Source organism: Phytophthora cinnamomi, assembly GCF_018691715.1.
Source record: "Phytophthora cinnamomi strain GKB4 chromosome Unknown Contig84, whole genome shotgun sequence".
Lineage (NCBI taxonomy): Eukaryota > Oomycota > Peronosporomycetes > Peronosporales > Peronosporaceae > Phytophthora > Phytophthora cinnamomi.
In genome coordinates this window covers 131,611-153,642 of record NW_027151017.1, presented here as the reverse complement: position 1 = coordinate 153,642, position 22,032 = coordinate 131,611, and the positions used below count along the sequence as shown (strand labels likewise).

General features: G+C 55.6%; 10 protein-coding genes across 11 annotated transcripts; 4 read left to right on the top strand and 6 right to left on the bottom strand.

Moving 5' to 3' along the window:
* Positions 1–280: 280 nt before the first annotated feature.
* IUM83_18386 (uncharacterized protein) lies at positions 281–1,295 on the bottom strand (the record flags this gene model as incomplete). The annotated part of the gene is made up of 4 exons (XM_067943382.1): positions 281–414; positions 493–761; positions 840–967; positions 1,032–1,295. 4 exons carry the CDS (start codon positions 1,293–1,295, stop codon positions 281–283), a joined length of 795 nt encoding a protein of 264 aa, XP_067784883.1.
* A 1,734-nt stretch (positions 1,296–3,029) lies between these two features.
* IUM83_18385 (4-coumarate-CoA ligase) lies at positions 3,030–5,234 on the top strand (the record flags this gene model as incomplete). The annotated part of the gene is made up of 7 exons (XM_067943381.1): positions 3,030–3,347; positions 3,436–3,487; positions 3,572–3,791; positions 3,863–3,965; positions 4,053–4,262; positions 4,339–4,569; positions 4,665–5,234. The coding sequence occupies 7 exons, from the start codon at positions 3,030–3,032 to the stop codon at positions 5,232–5,234; spliced, it is 1,704 nt and encodes a 567-aa protein (XP_067784882.1).
* Positions 5,235–5,417: 183 nt separating this feature from the next.
* IUM83_18384 (nuclear transport factor 2 family protein) lies at positions 5,418–5,951 on the top strand (the record flags this gene model as incomplete). Its single annotated transcript, XM_067943380.1, has 1 exon — positions 5,418–5,951. One exon carries the CDS (start codon positions 5,418–5,420, stop codon positions 5,949–5,951), a length of 534 nt encoding a protein of 177 aa, XP_067784881.1.
* A 464-nt stretch (positions 5,952–6,415) lies between these two features.
* Positions 6,416–6,919, top strand: IUM83_18383 (uncharacterized protein; the record flags this gene model as incomplete). The annotated part of the gene is made up of 1 exon (XM_067943379.1): positions 6,416–6,919. The coding sequence occupies one exon, from the start codon at positions 6,416–6,418 to the stop codon at positions 6,917–6,919; it is 504 nt and encodes a 167-aa protein (XP_067784880.1).
* Positions 6,920–7,456: 537 nt separating this feature from the next.
* On the bottom strand, positions 7,457–8,150 carry IUM83_18382 (phenylalanyl-trna synthetase subunit beta; the record flags this gene model as incomplete). Its single annotated transcript, XM_067943378.1, has 2 exons — positions 7,457–7,697; positions 7,783–8,150. The coding sequence occupies 2 exons, from the start codon at positions 8,148–8,150 to the stop codon at positions 7,457–7,459; spliced, it is 609 nt and encodes a 202-aa protein (XP_067784879.1).
* Positions 8,151–8,387: 237 nt separating this feature from the next.
* On the bottom strand, positions 8,388–9,790 carry IUM83_18381 (putative actin-related protein 2/3 complex subunit; the record flags this gene model as incomplete). Its single annotated transcript, XM_067943377.1, has 7 exons — positions 8,388–8,470; positions 8,548–8,830; positions 8,904–9,136; positions 9,221–9,339; positions 9,413–9,491; positions 9,588–9,637; positions 9,726–9,790. 7 exons carry the CDS (start codon positions 9,788–9,790, stop codon positions 8,388–8,390), a joined length of 912 nt encoding a protein of 303 aa, XP_067784878.1.
* A 189-nt stretch (positions 9,791–9,979) lies between these two features.
* Positions 9,980–11,435, top strand: IUM83_18380 (SEC14 cytosolic factor; the record flags this gene model as incomplete). 2 transcript variants are annotated; one of them, XM_067943375.1, is made up of 4 exons in its annotated part: positions 9,980–10,216; positions 10,296–10,400; positions 10,466–10,580; positions 10,738–11,435. In XM_067943375.1, 4 exons carry the CDS (start codon positions 9,980–9,982, stop codon positions 11,433–11,435), a joined length of 1,155 nt encoding a protein of 384 aa, XP_067784876.1. The 2 variants fall into 2 exon arrangements, with proteins under 2 accessions (XP_067784876.1, XP_067784877.1); XM_067943376.1 differs by having other exon boundaries at positions 10,466–10,669; positions 10,773–11,435.
* Positions 11,436–11,622: 187 nt separating this feature from the next.
* On the bottom strand, positions 11,623–13,956 carry IUM83_18379 (putative dual specificity phosphatase; the record flags this gene model as incomplete). The annotated part of the gene is made up of 1 exon (XM_067943374.1): positions 11,623–13,956. The coding sequence occupies one exon, from the start codon at positions 13,954–13,956 to the stop codon at positions 11,623–11,625; it is 2,334 nt and encodes a 777-aa protein (XP_067784852.1).
* Positions 13,957–15,751: 1,795 nt separating this feature from the next.
* Positions 15,752–16,855, bottom strand: IUM83_18378 (Dual specificity phosphatase; the record flags this gene model as incomplete). Its single annotated transcript, XM_067943373.1, has 1 exon — positions 15,752–16,855. The coding sequence occupies one exon, from the start codon at positions 16,853–16,855 to the stop codon at positions 15,752–15,754; it is 1,104 nt and encodes a 367-aa protein (XP_067784853.1).
* Positions 16,856–18,581: 1,726 nt separating this feature from the next.
* On the bottom strand, positions 18,582–20,060 carry IUM83_18377 (Mutatorlike Transposase; the record flags this gene model as incomplete). The annotated part of the gene is made up of 1 exon (XM_067943372.1): positions 18,582–20,060. The coding sequence occupies one exon, from the start codon at positions 20,058–20,060 to the stop codon at positions 18,582–18,584; it is 1,479 nt and encodes a 492-aa protein (XP_067784854.1).
* Between the last annotated feature and the right edge of the window lie 1,972 nt (positions 20,061–22,032).

The following is a 22,032-nucleotide window of genomic DNA, read 5'->3' as shown; positions in this document are numbered from 1 at the left end:
ACTCCCATGCAGCAATAGTTGAGTTAATCACACGAATACGCTTTTCCTTAGCAGTACTGCCAGTGCATCTACTACTACTGTTTAGAAGAGGCCCCATTACCCCCACATCAAGCGGCTGACACAGTGCGGTGCTATTGGGTGGTAATGGGACCACCGTAGCGTTGGCTTCCTCAGCCACGATCCGCTGTCTTTCTTCCGAGACGTGGCATTCAAAGTTGTCAAGAAGAAGGACAGCGGGTGCATCTATTTCAAACTTTAATAGCATTTCTACATATAATCTCTACACGGAGCTGTCCATCCAAGCTTTTTCTTGAACGGTGTAGAAGTGTCCCTCTGGGTATTCTTCGAGCTCGCCCTGTTCGAGCCGTCCACCGGGAACTCCACGGATAATGAAGAGAATTAGCAACTTTATTCCTAACAACTCAAATTAGCAGTGAATACACAACATTAATACATAATAGCATATATGATAACAAATAGAGAAAAGCTTACCGTCATCCCGCACGGTCAAAACTGTCATCATACGGCCTGCGTGTTTGTTAGCGCCCAAAATACGCGCCGAATCTCTCCTTCCATTGCCAACCCACGACTTGATCGGCGGCATGTCGAATAGAATCGCCGTTTCGTCCACGTTGAGCACACCACCGCCTCCGAAGGCCTCGTATTTTGCCCAAAACGAGAGAGCGAATTCAGCACGTGGTTCTTCAAGATCCTCGTAAGATGTTTTAGCAGATTGGAGCTTCTGTGACGAGAATACGTTGCTGTCAAGCCATAAATTACAAGACAAATTGCAATACATCAATACACAGAACAATATAACAAATATCATAGTATATTACCGATTAGCCAGTCGCTGGACCATGCGCTCGAGCGCGAGCGTACCCTTCTCCTTCTCATTCAAGTAGGTGGTCATCCACTCCGGTTGAATCTTCCACATGAACGCTATGATTCCAGCGGTAGACAGAACCTGCATAATAGACATAACCATTAAAATATACAGTCCGTAGCAATTAACACCGTTGTAGACTTACATGTTCATGCCGCCGCACGTCCTTCATGTACGTCAATACCTCAGAGACGCAAGGGAATATTTCCTTGCGCCCCTGACCTTTTAGCGTCTTCGACGTAGCGTTGCCAGTAAAGCCACGAATCGCTTCGGCTTGTTTAGTCCAGTCGTGGAGGGTGCCTCGGGCGATATTTAGAATACGTGAGGCATCCTTTATGCCGACTTGGTCAATCACTGCCAGCGCCTCGCACTTCTTCTTAATGGAGTAGCTCTGCTCGATGCGCCTCATGACGCAGAATAGTGTGCTGATTTAGCAGGCACGCAGTGTGATTTTTGGTCCCAACCAGTCGTTAGTTTTTGCTAGCGATTGGCCTAATACCTCGCTGCTGTGACATTTGATTGGATAATAATATATATTGTTTTACTATCAGATCAGATGAGTACCACTGTACAATGCCTGATTTTTATGTCGACTGGATTACTGCGTCGTTGTCTGAAATCTCTGGTAGTGAAAGGGTTACCCCTTTCACTACCAGAGATTTCTTACGGGTCTGCTTGGACCCATGGCTTCAGCAAATCAATGCAACGCACAGGAGAAAAACCGACCAATCAAAACCACGAATCTTTACACGTGGCGACGTTGGTTTGCATCACAGTACTTCCAATCGAAAGTTTGAGAGGTCGAGCAGCATGTGGTCGCGCCCTGGTCAGTGTCGCTACTGCGGCATTGCTCCACGGAAGTAGGAGCCGTTTGGGTTGGACATCACGGCGAGATCACTGAGGATACCGACCTCGGAGCGACGGCGTCGGAGCCCGCGCGTTCTCGACGCAGCGTCTTTTCGTTATAGCATTATCTCAAGTATGCGAGCCGAGCACCCCATGTAACAGTGTCCAGTCTACATCCGCCAACCGCTCGCACTCCTGCATATGCAATCATCTGTGTTATTCACATTGACTTGCTATGACTCTAGCAGTGTAAGCTCATCTAGTTTGGTTAGGATACTGTAGCGTTGCCTGATGTATGAATTTGAATGTTAGCGCGTATACATTCGAACCTGCTCCGCACCATAATGTCGGCCGCATTCATACAAAACTTCCTTGATTTCTGTTAAGGGCAACACATCTATTGCAATCTCCAGACCTAACTACTCACCAAACTTCAGTGTCGACACCTCAGCTTTCCCAATGTCTCGAAACGTTTAGTTCGTCCAGCCTCTGAGCGTCTCTCGGTACGTTGCGCTGAGGGATAGCGAACAGAGAGCAACTTTTTGTCGCTTTGCAAACGCTCCGCGTTTTGTCCTAACTAACGTTGTACGTGCCATTTTCGTTGACAAGCCGTCGTCACAGGCATACCCTGTTCAGCCCCTTAGTGCTGTTTGCATCGGTGCGGCAGGGGGTGGACCGCCGGCCTGAGTTTCCTCATCATTGTTGTTTGAGCGTGGGTGGGTCTCTCCCAGGCCAAGGTCCGTGTCGGCCTTCCAGTCTGAGGTGTCGTCGTCGGCTACATTGAACAGTGCCTCTCAGTCCTTTTGTTCGCGAAGGGGAGGGCGGCTGCTAGCTAGACGAGAAAACAACTATGGCATGTCACACGAAATGTTTGTGGCTTGTGCGGTAATGCATTTAACAGGTCCATGGAGACCTGTTAGGTTGTACAGTGCTTTGCAGTCGTCTCGTAGCTTTTAGTTTTGGCCAATCGCATCTTGCGATTAGGCCTCTCATGTCTCTATGGGCCTATAAATCACTCCAGCTGGCTGGCAGTCAAAGGGTTTGTGTATGGTTTGCCCCGAAAAGTGCTTGATTTCTACTTATTAGTCTCTTCACGGACGGCATTGCTTCACCGATCTTCATCACCTCGGGCTTCCCATCCTCCGTTGCATCTTGTCACGGATCCGTTATCTAATCCCACCGGAAAAACATGCTCGCGGGCCTCGCGGCACAGCGTCAGCCAGCGGTTCATTGCGTGTAGCACTACCTGTCAGTCCACAAGTGTCCATCGCCAACGCTGTAACCAGCCTTGCCTGCCATGCTCACTTGTCGATTCCTTCGCACTGCCCACAATACCGTGTCTCGCTTCCTGTCGCGCCCCAATGGGCTTTCCACGCCAGCGTCCTCGCTTTCCTTCCGACACTTCTCCATGATCGTGCACGAGTCGCCGCACCCAGATGTAGAGTTCCCCGACAAGACCATCTGGGACATTGTCACCGACCAATTGAGTGCTAACGCGGACAAGCCGGCTTTCATTGATGGCATCACACACGAGCGCGTCACCTTCAAGCAGCTCCACGAGCGAGCTAGGAAGTTAGCCATTTCTCTCGCCAAAGATGGCGTCAAGAAGGGAGATGTACGTGACAAATTGGAGAGAAGTTGGGGGCTACAGTAGTGTTGGGTGTTGGGGGGGGGCTGACATTGTTGTTGTTGTGGCTGTGCAGGCGGTCATAGTGCACTCCTTCAACTGTTTGGACTACCCCACGGCGGTACTCGGTACGTTTTGTTGTGAATATACTTGTAAAATTAAACCAGAGGCAACGAAGTGCTGATTGAGGTTTCATGGTGATGGTGCTATAGCGCTCATTTCCTTAGGAGCGGTGTGCTCTCCTGCGTCATACATGTTCCTTCCCGACGAGCTGGCGGTGCAGATCAAGGCGGCTAAGGCCAGATACATTATTACCCACAAGGAGCTGGAAGAAACTGCCGTCGTGGCAGCCAAGCTGTGCAAGCTCGAAAAGAAGTTCATCTACACGATGGGTTTTGGGGAAGGTGTTGGAGAAGGCCTCAAGAGCTTTGAGTACGTACGTGCCTATGACCTTGAACTGGAGTCCAAACTATATTACTGATGTTGGTGCGAACCTGTTCTAGCGAGTTGATCCAACACAGGGATGATTCTTTCCTGTTTGAGAAGATTGACCCTGAGAGCAATGTGCTGCTACCATTCTCCAGTGGAACGACGGGCGTTCCCAAGGTAATTGCAAAGTCATTTGATTTACTATTGTCGACTCTTGCTTTGTTAACATTTCCAAAAAAACTCGCATTGCTGACTGTTGCACAGGGTGTGGCGTTGAGTGCGAGAAATACTCTTTGTAACGCTTTGCAGATCAACCATGTAGAGAATCTAGGTGGATCCTCTCTTGGGTTGATGCCATTCTTTCATATCTACGGCATCATGTTGATGCATCTGTCGATATACCAGGGTGCCGCTAAGGTGATTTTGCCTCGGTTCGAGCCGGAGACCTTCCTGAACGCGCTGTCCACGTACAAGGTAAGGCGCCTGATGCATCATTACTTGAGTGGATGCACCAAAAACTAAGAGTTCTTGCTGCTCGATGTATGTGTAGATCCGCGTGGCACACATTGCTCCTCCACTTGCGCTATTCCTTGCCCACAATCCCGTCGTTGACAAGTACGACATCTCGGCGACGGAATTTCTGGTTTCCGCCGGCGCGCCAATGGGCAAGGAAGTGGTGAAGCTTGTCAAGGACCGACTGAAGATCGCCGTGAAGCAGACTTACGGGGCCACAGAGACTGCTCCGGGCGTCAACTACGCTGAGGAAATGAACTGTAAACCGGTGAGGACGCATGATCGAATCCTGGTATTCCAGAGTGATTCGACGACCGACTAACCATAACTCCTTTCTTTGCGGATTACTTTTGCGAAATCCAGGGAAGCGTTGGCCGTTTGTTGCCGAATACGCAGCTTCGCGTGAAATGCACCACCACTGACAAGGACCTGGGCGTAGGCGAGCACGGTGAACTTCTGTACAAGGGCCCGCAAGTCATGCTGGGCTACTCCAACAACGCCGAGGCGAACAAAAACGTCTTCACCGAAGACCGCTTCTTGCGCACCGGCGATATCGGATTCATCGACGAGGATGGCTTCGTATTTATCGTTGATCGCTTGAAAGAAATGATCAAGTACAAGGGCCACCAAGTCGCACCAGCTGAGCTGGAGGACGTGCTGAACAACCACCCGCAGATCTCCGATGCCTGCTGCGTCCGGGGCAAGGACGCCTTCGGCGAGGAGATCCCCAAGGCCTTTGTGGTGCTGAAGGACCCCACCAACGCAGCGGGGCTCTCGGAGGAGGACGTGATGGACTTTGTGGCCTCGAAGGTGGCCCCCTTCAAGAAGGTGCGCCAGGTCGAGTTCATCGAGGCCATCCCGAAGAGCGCCACGGGCAAGATCCTGCGGCGTGAGCTCCAGACCCACGAAAACCAGCACCAACGGGCCGAGTAAAGCGAGTTGCCGTCCGAAAGCACTAAACGTAGTCAACTTGTCCAACTACTGTTATGTTTCGATCCCGTGGTAAAGGCGAAATCAGGCTGATTACGCTCGTAATTTACGAGCCGAATTCGGGTCAAGTCCTTCAACAACGTTGAATCGTCCCTCTCTCGTGCTTTAGCTCTCCAAGATCGAAGTATGCTGACACTCCGTCGTGCCACGACTGCGGCCCCCAAGAACGCACTGGCGAGGGCCATGAGCGAGGCCGCGCGGCCGCCGGTGCCGCCGTTCACGGGCGAGTCGGCGGCGCTGAAAGTGCGCGCGGCCGAGGACGCGTGGAACTCCCGCGACCCGCGCCGCGTGGCGCTCGCGTACACGGCCGACAGCGCGTGGCGCAACCGCTCCGAGTTCGTGACGGGGCGGCAGGAGATCGAGGCGTTCCTGACGCGCAAGTGGGCGCGCGAGACGCAGTACCGCCTCATCAAGGAGCTGTTCGCCTTCGACGGCAGCCGCATCGCCGTGCGCTTCGCCTACGAGTGGCTGGACGCCGAGCGCCAGCAGTGGTTCCGCGCCTACGGCAACGAGAACTGGGAGTTCGACGCGCAGGGCTTGATGGCCCGGCGCTTCGCCAGCATCAACGACGTCCCGATCGCCGAGCAGGACCGCCGCTTCCACTGGCCGCAGGGCCGCCGCCCCGACGACCACCCGGGCCTCAGCGAGCTGGGTCTGTAGTTGTAGCTGTAGCCTGTAGCTGTACATGTAGCTGTAGCCTGTAGCCTGTAGCTGCAGCTGGCTGGGTGTCACCGCCGCGTCCCCGAGAATCTGATTTCGCTCGAGCTTTATCTGAGACCTCCATCTCGGCTCATCTTGACGCGCAGCGTTTGCGATACTAGCGTTGACTATACGAGGGCCAGGTATGCGATGCGGAGGATGGTGCATTCTAAAAATAGTTCTTTTCGAACCAATCCGCGCGTCGCGCGGCTCTCTCCCGATTTGGCATTGGCTAAAAATACCGTCTCGAACTGAACCGCCGGTTCGCGGCGCTCTCGAAACGCAAAGCGGGCCGCCCATAGCGCAAAAGCCCAAGAAGAGCACGCAGCCTACAGCCTCGCGCCCGTCCGCCAGGCAGCTCTTGCTCTCTCGCTCTTCTCGCCAGCCCCAGCTCCAGCCCAAGCCACATACACGCAGCCGCAGCCATGGCCACCATATACAGCGGCGCGCCCTCCCCGTCGCGCTTCCCGTTCTCCGCGCACACGCACTATACGTCCAACGCCGACGCCGCCGCGCAGATTCAGATGCAGCAGTTCCGGTACGGCGGCTACGCCCTGGACAACCAGATGGAGGCCTCTTCTCCGCCGGCATTGGCGCCCCCGGGCGCCACGCTTGGCCTGCTGAGCAAGCAGCACATGTACGCCGAGTCTGTGTACAGCAACCAGCACCAGCAGCAGAACGTGTCGGCCGCCATGTACATGCAGTCCATGATGAGCAAGATGTACCAGCCGCAGCAGCCGCACCCGCCCCCGATGGATCTGCCGCAGCAGCCGCAGACCGACGTGCTGCTCGTGTCGCCCGGCGTCCCCGCGCCCGTAGAGCTGTCTATTTATGAGAACAAGCAGCCCACCGGCTTCCTGCACGTGACCGTCGGCAACCAGACCGTCGAGTTCTTCGACGGCGTCGCCAACATGCCGCAGAAGCGGTAGACCGCCTCGCAAGGTAAACGTGACAGCATCCCGCGACTAAAAGACGGGCCGTGTTCCCTCCTCTCTCCAACCTACAAGCCGCCAAGTAATGATTGGACGCCCTCTGCTGATTCCGGAACAAATTCTCCCCCCCAGTGCTGCGACTACCCGTATCAAGGAATCCCCAGAGCCAGCGTCGGAAGCCAAGTGCACGAGGTGGCGGAGCGCTATAGAAACTCTTCTCGTCCGTGTCATCGTGGTGTATTGCGTCAAGTTTCGTGAGCCAAGCCAGCCAGCGGCAGCTAGCTTTTCTTTTGTGTGTATTTTATCGGCAGTCACGAGCTCCAGCGCTGCCGTCGACACCTGTACTTCTTCACTTTCATCTCTTATTTTTCATTTTCACCCCGAGCTTTTCAATTTAATTGCAAGAAGACAACGACCAGTTTTGCTTTTCCACGCACGTTGTATCTTTCTAGCTGTATCAGTCTGCTGCCAGCGCTGCAGTATTCGACAACAGTAGCACTACACCGGCAGAGGTGTCGGATCCAATGCAACACCTTATTCTTGCTGTGTTGGCTCGGCAGTAACCTTCGGCTGGGGCGCAGGGACGGTGATGCCACGTGCCTTAAGGCGGCTGGCAATGGTGCCGTGTTCGGACACGAGGCTGCCAACTGCTGCGTCGTCGTCGAAGATGAGGATGCCGTCGCTCGCGTCCGTCAAACCGAGCTCTGCCTCGGAGCAGATCATGCCCTGCGAGACCTCTCCACGCAGCTTGGACTTCTTGATTTTGAGCTTCTTCCTGCAGGTCACATCAACACGCACCATTTGGCAATCTGTAAGGCAACTGCAACAACTGCAACAACCTCCAAGTACAATCCACGTACAGCTCCCCAGTCTCGGGCTCCTTAATCGCCAACCTGGTGCCCACTTTGGCCACGGGGACACGCGCACCCTGACGCACGTTGGGGGCCCCGCAGATGATCTGCAGTAGATTCTCCTTGTCCCCGACGTCCACGGCGCAGACGTTCAGCCGGTCCGCCTGCGGGTGTGGGTGGAAGTCCACGATCTCGCCCACCACCAGCGTGTTCCACGTCGTCTCCACCACCGGCTGCTGCTGCTGCGGGGCCTTCTTCTTCTCCGTCACTGCAGCCGCTGCTTCGTCACCTGCAGCGCTGGCAGACGCACTGAAGGCGGCGAAGTGATTGCGAAGGCCGCGGACCAGAGGCTGGCAGCGGAGAGAGCGGAGCATCATGTCGGCTGATGAGCGAGAGGCCCAGAATGACAGGCGTAACCTGAATGGTAACTGGATTACACTGTCGTACACCGAAGTGTAACCTGGTCAAGAAGTTGAAGCTGCCGACTTTATCATCTCGTCTTGTGTATTAGAAAGCGCTGCACGAAACTGGTAGCCTACAGCAAAAACAATTGTTTGGCACGGAGAACCTCAACGTGTTCCGTCCGAAGCAGCCGATGGTGCGTTGTCTCTCGTCTAAGCACGCGCGAAGGTTCGGCCCGTGATCGTCTTCTTCTGAGTCTTGGATTGGTCCTTCTCGGGACGGGCACGGTTCAGCACTGATACGACAAACGCAGAATTCACGAATTAGTGAACGATGGCGGCAGATGACAGACAATGCCACACAAGTACGAACCTTGCAACAGCAGGTCCACGCGCTTCCGCATGCGGATGTGCAGGTACGTCTTGGACGCCTTGATGTGGTAGTGCAGGTAGTTACGCAGGCCCTGCACAAGCGTGGCCGCCTTGATACGCTTCTCCGTCGTGTCCACATGGGTCGGGAAAATGGCAAGGCTGAGGTAGCCCACCAGATCCGGGGAGTTACGCAGACCTGGAGCACCACGTAGCTCAAGAGGCGGGTCCTTGCCGAACGCCACGGGAGGCGCGTTGTTTACCGTGCGACGGGTGTCCACAAACTCCTGTGGTAGTCGAGTCGTAGACGTTAGTGAGTGCCTCCGTTTCTGGCAAAAAAAATCACCAAAGATGGCGTACCTGCAAGAACACGCGCGCAATGGCCTGGTCGGTCTTATCGTCGAAGCAGACCGAGTATACGATGACGATACGGTCTGCCTGGGGGAGCACGTAAATGGTCTCATTGCGACGGTACGGGATCTGAACCGGGCCGAGGGTGCTTGCGTTTCCATTCTGCAGCGCCTCGAAGCACTGCTCGAATGGAGCGCCCAGAATGTTGCGCTTCAGCACCGAGATGCGCTCAATGAACGAAGCTGTCGAAAAGATACAGAAGTTCAATTATCAGACCAACTTCAATACAGCACCGGAATCAAAAAGAAAACTCCAGACACACGAACAGGCATTGGCAGGAGTGATCACGTCCACGTTGACCTGCAGCGAGAAGTCGAAACCCGCCTTCGCAGCGACGAGCTGGAACTCCGGGTACGTCACGGCGAACATCTGCTTGGCACCCAGTCTATCCATGCATCGCCACCAAGTTAGCCTCCTCTCTCCGCTATGCAACCCACTACGTCGAGAGCAGCACGCACCCCTCCAGCGTCTTGTAGGGCGGGTAGGCCATGGAGATCGTCAGGAGGTTGTCCGCGATCGACAGGTCAAACTGCACATCTGCGAACGAGCCCAACGTCAAGTCAGTTCCCCGCCTCTCGTATCACCTCCCCTTTGGATTGCAATCTCCTGTTCTCGTCCCCCGCTGGAACTCACCGTCGAAGTCGCACAACCGGACCTCCATTGGGGGCACGGGGCGAGGAGCCCTGTATGATTCCATTAATTCCACACAACGCACAGACAGATCAGCGTCTCAAACGCATCCAGCTGGATCCCTCTTCCACGGCCACGCACGTCTCGCCCAGGCGGCCCTCCAGCACCTCCTTGATGATCTTGTTCTCCGACTCGAGGAACAGCATGACGCTCGCTACAAAGTTTTTTTTTCCCAGATGCGAACTGAAGAGAGGGGGTTTGTCCCTCGTCATCATCTTACCGGTACGGGACTCAGTATACCGGTATCACTTGAAGCGCACATGTCGCAGGTTTGTGGCTGAAACGGCTTCGTGGTGTATCATCGTCACATCCGGAGCAGCTCTTCCCTGCGCAGCATGACGTCGCGCCCGCCGTTGCCGTCGACCACGTCGTCCATGAGCCTCGTGGGGGGTTCGAGCGAGCTTGAGTACGGCGTCTACGGCCGCGTGCTGTTCTGTGGCCAGCTGGAGAAGCGTCGCGACGGCGCCGTGCGCGGTGGCTGGGCCTCGCGGCTCTTCGTCCTCACGCCCGAGACGCTGCACTACTACCGCAAGGCCACGGAGTTCGAGCTGCTGGGGGAGGAGCGCGGACACGTGAGTCAACACATGAGGCGGTTCTACCTTGGCGATTGTATTGCGGTTGACTAACAAAGGGGTCCGCGATGTGCTGCAGATCGCGCTGTCCTCCATCACGAGGGTGCGCGCCATGCCGGAAGACGATGCGCCCTACTCCTCGGTCGAGCCCGGGGTAGAGCACTACTACCTCGAGATCTGCACGGTGCGTTGGCTACGTGCAATTGCGGGGTTCCGTGGTAAAAGAGCTAACGGAGGTGCACTGGACAGGAGGACCGACTGTACTTGATGCGCACGCCCATTCGTGAGGCGTCGACGTGCGAGAGCTGGTCAATCGCCATCGAGGAGCAGCGCAAGGTGCTGCGGTCTGGGAAGGCCAACCAACGTGAGTCTTCCGCGAGCTCCGTCCCCTTTCCGGAGGCGTTGCCCAGCCCCACCCTGCTTGCACGCAACCATGAGCTTTTCTCCCATTTCGTAAGTAGGTCGTCTTACGGCGCCTTTGTGTGTCGTGCTTTCTGCCGTGTCATGGATCTGTTCACTAGAGTATAAAAGCGTCCTCCTGTTTGCGAACGAACAGGAAGCGACGCCGCCGCGGGTGGCCATGGTGTCGGTCGTGCACGTAAGCGAGCGGGATGCGCGTCCTGCGGAGAAGGTCATCAAGCGACGCACCGAGTGGGGGGAAAAGCTGGACCTCGGAGTGATTCCCCAGGGAGGGGCGTGCGTCATCCTTCTTCAGGACGGCGGTCTCGGCCGCATTGGCACGCAGGCGCTAATGAGCAGCTGGGACGCCGGTCGTGTTTGCTGGATTGAAGTTACCGATGCTGAATTCCCCACTGAGATCGAGGTCTCCGTGACTTGCAAGGTGCTTTCCCAAGAAACCAAGTTGAAATCGCCCAAGCCCCAAAGCGCACAGGAGGGTCTCCCGAAGTGGGTGGAGTGGGTGGACGAAGGCTCCAGCATTGGATTCCTGCTCATGTGCCTGTTTGTTCACCTGCTATACGGCGTGGATGGCTTCCACTGGTCGCACAAGTGCTGCCTCACGGTAGGTGCTGCGCTTGCCATTTCAACAATCCTCAACGGATCTACCAGAAATTCCCCGACGCCAGTGCCCACGCCTAGACACTCGAGCCCGACGAACTTGCTGCCCAAGCTGCAGTTCACTCTCACCGTTCATCGCTGCCGGATAAAGATGGAGGGTACGGAGTACGTTTACCCGCAAGCGAGCGGCGACAAGAAGTAGACAGCGCGCCTTCCGTTACTCATGGATAGAGCGGAAGAAATATGAGCAACGTGCGTCATTCATGCGTGCACACCAGCCAGGAAGTTTGATCAAGCAATCGATTAGAAAGCGAAGCAACTTCAATAAATTACTTATCCTACCAAGGTTCTTGAATACGTGTGTTCTTTTTTCTAGTGTATAGCTTCGATCATCCGACCACCCGCCCTGTGGCGCGGCGAGCAGTGTCAAGCAGTGCGATCACTGCCTGTCGGTCCGAGTCAGCATAGCCCAGCTCGGTGAGGCGCTGGCTGAATTCCTGGAGAGTGAGCGCACCGCATGAAAGGCTGCTCATGCCCAGCATGACGTCCATGAGGATTTCGGGCCGCTTGATCTTGAGTAGAGCACCACGCTCGATGAGACCCATCGATGGGAATGAAAGCTTCCATAACTCGCGGAATTTGCGCTCAGCTACCTCAGGGTCCTCAACGGGAGGTGTTGTTGCAGGCGTTGCAGGCGTTTCCACGTTACTGGCGTCCATTTGGAACGACCGCGTACGAGGTGCGTCGGGGTTGCGACCACAAGTTTCAATCTGCTGCAGGGTATCAACGATGCCTTCCGACGAGCTGCGCTCACGGAAAATTCGTTCACGGGGTGACTGCAGGTCTCGTCGAAACTGTTGGCGCGTACGTTCCTGCTGCTGGTGGCGCGCATACGGCTGCCGGTGATTGCTATTGGTATATCTGGCGTTGGTAGAGCCCTGAATGGATTGTTGCGGCTTCGTTCCTCGCTGGCTGTACTCCTGAATATTGCCAGCTTTTCCGACCGAGACAAACACCTCGGCTTCGTCTGGCAGTTCTGCAATCTTTTCCACAGTGCGAATGGGTTCGCCGTCATCTCTCGATATGTCAATAATCTGGTTTTCCTTGACGCCAAATCGAATCTTGAGAACGTCCATAATCACTTGCGCTTCAGTTCCTTCAAAATAGGAGATGCACACCGTCCGACCGAAGGTCGACAAACTGTTCACGTTAAGGTGTTTGCAACGCTGCACACGTGGCTGGAGTCCCTTGCGCGAACGCGGCAGATTAATCTGCCACAACCTGCTTACACACACCTGGCACACGCGTCGAGGCCGCTGTTCATCTACCTCTCCTTTGCTTGCTGCGCTCTTTTCGCGCTCCGGATTCGCCAGTCGTGTGCTGGTACACTTGCTGCAAAAAGCCTTACGGCAGTAGCTGCACTTGTGCTTCCACTCCAGCAACGAAAACATCTTGCGGCAGCGAGAGCAGCACTCGGTCTTGTTGGAGTGCACCTGCAGAGGAACAGGTCGGTCAGGGATCAGGTTCTGCAGCATATTGTCGACCTCGTCCGACGTGATGCTGTTGCCCTTGTACAGCCGGAACTCCTCCACCATAAGAGACTTGACGAAACCTTGGTTCGGATAAACGACGCCGCGACTAGCCATAGCAAAATTCACCGCTGTGACGAGTGACCAATTGTTGGCGCGCATTAAATACATGATGACGAGAGTAGCCGAGCGTGAGATGCCCTGAGTACAGTGCACCAGGACGCGGCCGTGCTGCGTGCGCTTAGCCGACTCGATAAACCTGTACGCTGCGTCAAAGTACGAGCTGATGTCTGCCTCGGGCCGGTCCTTAATGGTCACGTTGAGGTACTTGACGCCGTCGTTCTCGAAGGTGTTGCCCACGTCCAAGCTGGCGTTGACGACGTGCGTGATGCCCAGGTGCGAGACCACCTGCTTGGACTGCGCGTGCCACATATTGCCCAGGAAGAGGAAGCCCTCGAGGATCTCGTTCGGGTAGTTGAGGTTGTGCGTGCCGCTCTTGGTGCGCGTGAGCTGGCCCGAGATCTCGTCCAGCAGCGCCGACGTCGTGTAGAACGGGTAGCGGTACTTGAACGTGAGGAAGCCGTCGGTCAGCAGCTTGACGCTCGTGACGAGGCCGTCGTCGATGATGAGCTGCTCGAGCTTGCGCAGCCAGCTGCAGGTCTTGGCGTCGCCGGCGTCGTCCGCCGAGCTTTTCTTGACGGCGTCGCCGAACAGCACGACGTCGCGCAGCTTGCGCTTCTTGCTCGAGAAGAGGTAGCGCTGCTCCTCCAGCAGGCCGCCCTCCACGTCGTCCAGCGAGCGGCAGCCCTGCATGGGCGGGATGGAGATGGCGGACGGGACCGAGTCCTCCTCGTACTCCTGGCGCGTGCGCGTGTCGATGAGGATCATGCCGCGCGACGCCTGCACCTGGTTGTACAGCCAGCGGCAGTTGACTTCGCCGCGGCGCACCTGGCGCTTGCGTGGCGGCGGTGACGGTGACGGCGATGGCGACGCTGCGACGGGCTCGCCGTCCTCAGCGGGGCAGGCGGCGTCCACAGCTGCCTCGTCCTTGACGACGTCGGACGCCGCGCTCTTGCCGCCCGTGGCGCTGTCGTCGCCCACGGACATGTCGAAGGTCGCGGACGCTGCTGCTGCTGCCGGGGTGCTGCTGTCGATGCGGGCGCCGGCGAGGGAGTGGGCGGGCGCTGCGGGCATACACTCGCTCTCGCTCTCGCTGCTGCTTCGGTAATCGGAGGCGAAATGCGCGGGCCGGCAGAGCGGCGAGGCAGCGGGTAGAGAGATCCGGATCTGCCGTAGCGGTCTGGTTCATAACTGCTGGAGGTTGCTGCTGTTGGACTGTACGTGTAACTCGGTGCGCCAAAAAGAGGCCGAAGCAGCGAGAAAGGATGGGCTGCCTGCGGATCCGTGATAGTCGATCATGCGGCGCTGGACGGATTGGGCTATTACTGGGATAGAGTATACAAATACGGTTGCGATGTTAGATGCAATGGTGACATAATATATATCGACGTATGCGATGTGAAAGGTTTCGACATGTGCAGCTCGCCGAGAAAAAGCAGCCACTCCAGCTCTCTCCGGCTCTCCGGGGCTTTACCCGCCGGCTTTTCTAGCCCGACGCTAAAGTCGAGGTAAACACAAAACAGTAGGTCGACAGGGAGGCGCAAGGCGTCAGTAGTGGACAGCCGAACCTAGCGTCGGCGGAAATCATTTGCGCTCCAGGTCGAGATATCATCATCCCCACGAACAATAAGGTTTTCGTGGGTCAATATGACAAGTGTCACGAACCTTACAGATGAGTCAGGTTGCGTCTTACATTCGTGCGTAACTCTCATACCATCGTTTTTCTGGTAGACGTCGATAGTGATGAGCGCATCGGTTAACGTTCAAAGATTCACAAAACATTAGTTTTAGCAGTTCACGATTGCTTGTTTTCGATCCCAACGCGACCTGCCACAGCTCTATTCAATATATTGCACCCCTGGCGTCTTCAAATGAACATTCGTAGATGGTATTTCGTACGAATCTGTTTGTGACCGTAAAAATGAAAATAGGTACTTCAGTGTCCTGCTAGCAAAGCCTATAGCTCTGTAAAGAGGACCCCACCAGCATCTACAACAATATTTCTGCTAACAAACAGTTTAAACGCTACCGTTTGCTACACCGTCGGAAACCAGCAGCCCGGCACACCAGCAATGGTATGAAAGAGTATTGGTCCACTCGCCTAATTATCAAGCTTCATGTACTGTTATGTGGTAACATTTCATTTTGACTTACTTACTCTAGGTATCACAACTATGTTTTGCTCACTATTTCACAATTAAAACTAATAACCTGTACAAATATATCTTCAAATATCGGTTTAATGACACTATAGTCCAACCAAGAAATTATAAAATCTTATTTAATTGTGAAATTTGCAGTGTCCATCGTGAGACATAGCAGTTATACTGTGTCGGCATGACAACCGTTGCTCCACGCGCGGGGTCCGGTCCTCCCCGGCCCAAGGGGGGGTAATCGCCACGGCAATCACGGCGATTGGAAGTGTGCGGGACGGAGAACGAGAACAATGCGCAGCTGAGGCGAGCCTAGTGGCACGCTGAAGGTATCTTCTAGGGGCCCGGCAAAATGAGTGCTGGTGCCGTTGTGCTGCTGCAGAGTTTCCGCGAACGGATCACGAGATGGGGCCAAAGCAATCACCACGCCTCTGTGGTCTGTCCACTGTGGAAACGTCAATAGGGTGCACAAACGCGATGTTGCCAACGCCAGCAGAGAGCACACATCCTTTTCCAGACGGCGCTCACAACCTGGAACGCAAGCCGTGACGCAAAAGGCAAAACAAGTTCGTGAACATGGCATGTTGCCGAGATTCACGCTAGATTCGTTCTCCAGCGTTTATAATTCTACAGGTTGCAGCCTACATCTGGGTGGGTGCAACTATGCTACGTATCTTACAGAGGATCGGTTCCGGTTGAATTGCAAGCGGCAGCGATCACATGATGGAGCACTGGCCGTCCTTGGACGCCCCGGACAGCTGAAGTTGCGGGGACGTTCTGCGCTGAAGCCGCGCCGGCCGACTGGGCAGCCCGCCGCTCACCAGCAGGTCCAGCTCTCCCTCCGTGACGCTGCACTTGCCGTGGAACAGCCGACGCTCCTCTCGCACCAGCGCGCGCAGAAACCCTTCGTTCGGCACTACCACGCCGCGACCCGAGCGCGTGAAGTTGAAAGCTTGCGCCAGCGACCAATGATACGCGCGCATGACGTACAGGATCACGAGCGTCGCCGAGCGAGAGATGCCCTGCGTGCAGTGCACCAGTACGCGGCAGGGCTTCCCGTCTGCTGCGGTCAACCGCTCGGCCTGGGCGATGAACTCGTACGCTGCGTCAAAGAACCGGGCGATGTTGGCCTCGGGCTTGTCCGGTAGCTTCACGTTGAAGTACTGAATCCCCTCCTTCTGGAAAACGTTGCCGATGTCCAGCGTCGCGTTCACCACGTGAGTGATCCCCAAGTGCTGGACAACTTGTTCGCATTGCGCCTGCCACATGTTTCCAAGAAACAAGAAGTTGTCGACAATTTCGTTCGGGTACGAAACCTGGTGCTTGCCACTGTGCAGCACACCGCCGCTGACGATGCCCCGCGTCGTGTAGAACGGGTAGCGCTTGTGGAAGTGGGAGAAGCCCTCGCAGAGGCCCTTCACAGTTGCCGCGCGGCCGTCGTCGATGAGGAACTGCTCGAGTCGGTAGAGCCACGACCCCGAGTTCTCCAGGTCGTCATTGTCAGCGAAAAGCAGGAAATCTCGCAGGGATCTCTTGAACGGCGACAGGCCTTGGTTCTCAACGTACTCGGCGCAGTCGTTGTCGTCGTCGTCCTCGGGTGGCGGCGGCACGTTAATGGCCCCGAGCACCGTGTTGGCCTGGAACTGCTCGCGCGAGCGGCAGTCGATAATGATCTCCCCCACGTGGATGTTGTTGAACAGCCAGCGACTGTCCACCACGCGCTTGCGCAGCGTCCGCTTCTTGCAGGGCGAGACGGCGGCAGCTTTTTGACCAGCGGCGTCAGCTGCTGGCGCCACTTGCACGAGCTGGGTCTCCCCCATGTCGACAAGGAACCGCATTCCAGTGCCAGTGAATCGGAAAGTGTCCCTGCGATCTGCGCCAGCAACTCGAGTGCCACTTTTCGTGGCTGCATTACCGAAATGACGTCGCGCCGCGATTGGTCCGTTCTGGAATCAAGGAGCGGGTCTAAATCCCTGCGTTGCAGATTATACCCGCTAAAGTCGATGAATCGGATTAGACGGGGCAAAGCTTTATTCTGTTCGCGCCGACCTGTCATAATGCGACGTGCTGAATTTAGGTAGCCAGACTGAAGCGCTGGTAGAGGCGGTTGGACGCGCTTCGTCTCTGGGGCGAGTTCCCGCTTGCGCGGCGACTTTCTCAGCGCTGGGTTCCGAATGCAATGGTGGTCTCCGTCGAGTGGCCTTGCTGGTGCCTGCGAAACCACTGGCGGCGGGGAGATGGCTCCGCCCGCGCGCCGGCTTTCTCTATGCGAAAAGCGGCCCCGCCCACGTCGCGTGCGCGCGCAAACCCGCCCCTCGTTGCAGCTTGCAGCGACTCGCTGGCAGCGAGACATCGTGCAATCCCGCCTCGTCTCGAGGAAGACGCGTCGCGCCACGGGCACCACCATGATCGCGCGGCGTCTATGGGCGCCGCTCACCCACGCACGTGGCTTCACCCGCATCAGCTCTCCTTGAACCACGCCGCTGCCAGCGCGCGCCGTTGTCGGGCTCTCTTGGCCGCTGGCTGCTTGCGTTTCGGCTGCACATGCACCAGAATGGGTGCGAATGCCGGTGCTTTCGGCCGCTCGGAGGCGGTGCTCAGCGGTCCACGTAGACCCAGAGCCAGAGTGCCGATCCGGTCTATCGCCGTGTTGCGGTCCGTCTACACATCTGCCGCGTCACATGGCGCGCGTGCATAGACGACCAGCGGGATCGTGTGCTCATTTCAAGTCGAAGCATGACGCGGTCGCACGCCTACTACAGTCATTTTGCACCAGTGCGTGGAGGCTTCGAGCTGCTTCAACAGCAGCGGAGCACGACTCGCACAACTCGGAGCCTCCAAGTCGCAGCCTGCTGGTCACCACTCTCATCGGGAAGCTTCGCGTCGCGCCGATCCGAGAGCACGCATCCGTGTACAACAAACTGTATCTGCTCCCGGAGCGTTTGTTCGTTTGCTTGCTGGCGGTTGTTGACAGGGCAAGCTTGTCCTTCGGCGACCTTAGGTTTGTGCGTGGTTTTGAGGCTGGTGGAAGCTAAAGCCAGGAAAGTCCGCATCGAGATACCGTGGTTGAAAGACGGTAGAACCACCGTGGGAGTTCAAGGACTAGCAAAGGCAACGTATTTTCACATCCGGTGCATGCAGGTCTGGCGCAACTGCTCGTGTGAGGTCTCAGTTGCACACGGTGCATGCACAGTAACTCATCTACTGGAGTAGGTCATCTTTAGTCAGGCCCAGACGCATAGGTCACGCGAGCGAGCGTGTGCCCGAGCACAACAGGCTTTGGCAAATGGCCATGCGAAATACCATAGCTAGAACAGCTCCGCGGCGAGCTTGGGCCCGCGCGATCTAGTAGTGAGTCGCTGGACTACGTTTGCCAAACTCTTAATACGGTGGTACATCAGTAAGTGACTACCTGCGCAGCAATGCGCTAAGTATTGCCAGCAGCAACTACTGCACAGCTTGATCGGAGACGGGAGCAAGCTCCATACAAGCCCATCATCATATTGTAACTCAAAATGGAGTGCCTTTCAGTTTTCAAGCTTACACCTATGCAGACGACGGCTGACGCCTCAGGAAGTCTAGCAGCGCGGCGTTGACTTCGTTGGACTGGTTTAGCGCTTTCTGCAGACCTCGAATGGCCTCGTTTGACTGCTCCACCACTTGCTTCATGCTATCCATAGACTTGGACATCTCGTCCTGAGTATTCTGAATACTCTCGAGTTTTTCCACCACATCGCTGGGCACAGGAGACACATTGGATGGGGTGGCATAGACCGATAAAGCAGTGTGCGGTTCTTGATGGGCAGCAGGGAGTTCTGGGGGGTTCACCCTTCTCCTTTTTGAAGCTACTTCCGGCGAGGTTTCCTGTTGAATAACTGAAGCTTGAGTTTGAGATACTACTAGTTGCGTAGGAGCGGAGAAGACCGGCGTGGACTGGGCGGGGATTGATTGCAGAGCGGATGACTGGAATGGAGTTTGCACAGGTACCGGCTGGAAAGCAACCGACTGCATCGACTGGACAAACGGAACTGGACCCGACTGGGTGGCCACAATGGCACCTGCATTAGTCGAAATGCTCATTGCCTGGCTGTTAGCTGGGTTCATGACGTCAAGCTCTTCTTTCGCCTCAACCATGTCTGGACTGATGTGTGGAGCTTCATCACCAAAATACTCAGCCAGCATATCCCAGCAACGCGGGTACACCACCAGCTTCTCCGCATCTCTCTCGGCCTCCTGCTCTTCGGCACGGACTTTCACATACTGCTCTTGCAAGTACCGGAACTTGGCCCGCAGCTGCGTCACGGACACGGACAGCTGGTGCATCGCGTTGAAGTCCTTGTGGATCACCTCCCAGAGTTGCCGGTGCTGCGACATCTCCCCGGCCTCCACGAACTCCCGGCCGTGCTTGACGATCCTCTCAATCAGCAGCGACTCCACCAGTGTCTGCGTCCACGCCATCCGGTCCGGGTTCTTGAGCACCTTGGCCTCCTGCGACGTCTTGACGCGTCGCTGCACGAACTGCCTGGGCGGCAGCGGCGCGTCCTGACTGGGCAGAATGCTGCTTCTGACCACGGCCTTGCCGTTGCGCACCAGGTCTCTGGCGCGGTACACGAGGCGGATCTGCTTCTCCAGCGGCACTCCATGGCGCTCCAGCACCGTGGCCACGAGGGCCTCGATGGAGGCCTTGGGGTTGGTCTGCACGGCCTCCATGAAGGCCGGCAGCCCGGCAATCTGCCGCGTAGTGAGGCGACGCCCGGCGTCACATGCGTCCGAGTGCGTCAGCTCCAGCGACGCGATGTACCACTTGCCGTACGTCTTCTTGTCCGCCATGCGCTGCCGGTAGATCTGCACGAAGAAGGCGCACGGCTGCTCGGACAGGCACACGATGCGCCGGTCGGCGCCGCTGGCGCGCTCTACACGCACCGACTTGCCCGTGGCCAGCGCATAGTCCTGCACGGCGTAGACGCTCTCGGGCGCCGTGTTGAAGGCCAGCCCTTCCTCCAACGGGCACGATGCGAGACTCATGGCCGCCAGTAACGAAAGAAGGAATGCACAGTTTTTTTTTCTTGAGGGCGTCGTGTGGACCACTTTTATTACATACTTTAACGGACAAAAGATTGTACCTCTTTTTTTTTTTTTTACCAAAATTCCATAACCGTATAGCAAATGTCATATCCAGCAGTCAAATATCAAGTACGAAACTAGCCCGCCTGACTTCGGCGAACAGAACAAGAGAGTAATTCAGTATCTACGATACAGATACTTGAATATGTGCTACCAGTGACACAACTAGATAATATACTTTTCATACATATCTACATCTTTGGTGTTATAAGAATCGAACGGTGTCGTAAGTGTTGCTGTGTTGAAAGACGAGTCTTGCTAGTCAGAAAACACCTACTTTCCCGTAATTTTTAACCGGAACGTACACCCTAGCCAAGACACATCAACCGGCCCGCTCTACTTTTAATAGTCTGGAGCTAATCTACAACTGGTCGGGAGGTAGTACAGTATGTAACAGCCTGGAGCTATAGGCTCGTCAAAATGTTCATCAGTCTGTAGCAGCAACACGTGCCATTTTATAGAGCGTATTTTTTCCGTCGTCATCTGTAACTGTACGTGAAGGGGTGGAAATGGTACCGTACAGTAAATGTCATATCCAGCAAAATGTCATATTTGACACTCGATTCCGTCCCCGCGCTAATACTGTGATCCCATTTTCCGCGTTCAATCATTTCTGCCAACCGGTGGTTCCCGTACCCTTCCCTCAACACTTTGAACAAAAATCTCGTTTCTTTGGCTGTGCATAGGCAAAAGAGCGAAGCCCAGCTTTATACGCATCACAACTGCCCTGAGCATGCGGCTAGCGCAGTTCAAGTACTGAGACGAAGATCTAATGGTGGGTGATGCCAAGACACGTTTATAGCAGCGTGTTCAATCTGCAACGTGGGCCAACCGAAATCGACAAAATCATTGTGTAGGAGTACCGCGAGTATTGGAGAACGAGCGAGATGTATGGGGCAAACCACTGACCACTTCCAACATCTAGGAGGAGAAAGGCACGTGCATCGGGATTGTTGAGGTTAGGGCTCGTCACACAGCCCTACCCGAAGTACCGTGTGGACCCTTTATTCTAATACTGAAAGGACACGCGCAGTACAGTGACTCTAAACTTTGATATTCAACGTCAAATGGTTGGTAGGCACGATATTTATCTGTGTTTTAGGCAACCACATACTTCTCTCGAGTGAGCAGCAAGACTAGCTCCCTGCTCCATAACTTACTTAATCTCACTCCTCCTTTTACCGTCTTTTCTACAAGTCCTTCTCTCAAGCGCTAAAGCCTGCTACATTAACAGGTCATGAGTCCCAGCCAAGTCTCGAGTGACGACTTCCCCCGACTTACCGGGTCAAGAAATTTCGACGTGTGGAAGACCCGAGTGACGGCATCGCTTGATGGCAAGCACCTCCTCGGCTTCGTCACCAAGAAGGACTACGACGGAGTGAGCGATGACGACGACGAAGATGAAGATGGTTCGTCAGACAACGCCGACATGTCCGACGTCGAAGACCCTCCCAAGGCTTCTACTCCTGTCGACTACGACTCTCAAGCCGTCGACTATGAGTCAAGCTCCGAGGAGGACGAAGCGGCCAGCGACGAGGACGGCAAGACAAAGTCGACACCCAGCCCACCCTCACCGATACGCTCGTTTTCGCAGCGGAAATCGCAGCGCCGAGCCAAGAAAGAGAGACCAGCACCGTTGTCATCCCGGCGCTTGCGCCGCATGGAAGCACAAACCAAGGCTTTCCTGATGAAGACTATGGACGACACGCACATCCGTCTTGTCAAGAACCTTCACTCGGCTTACGCCATTTTTCAAGCCATCTGCAAGAAGTACGAGGGAGCCGCGTTCCATGGCGACCCGTACTTCATCCAGCACTTCCTCATGGAAACCAAGTACGAGGAAGGGAGTGATGTGAACGAGTTTTTCCTCGTT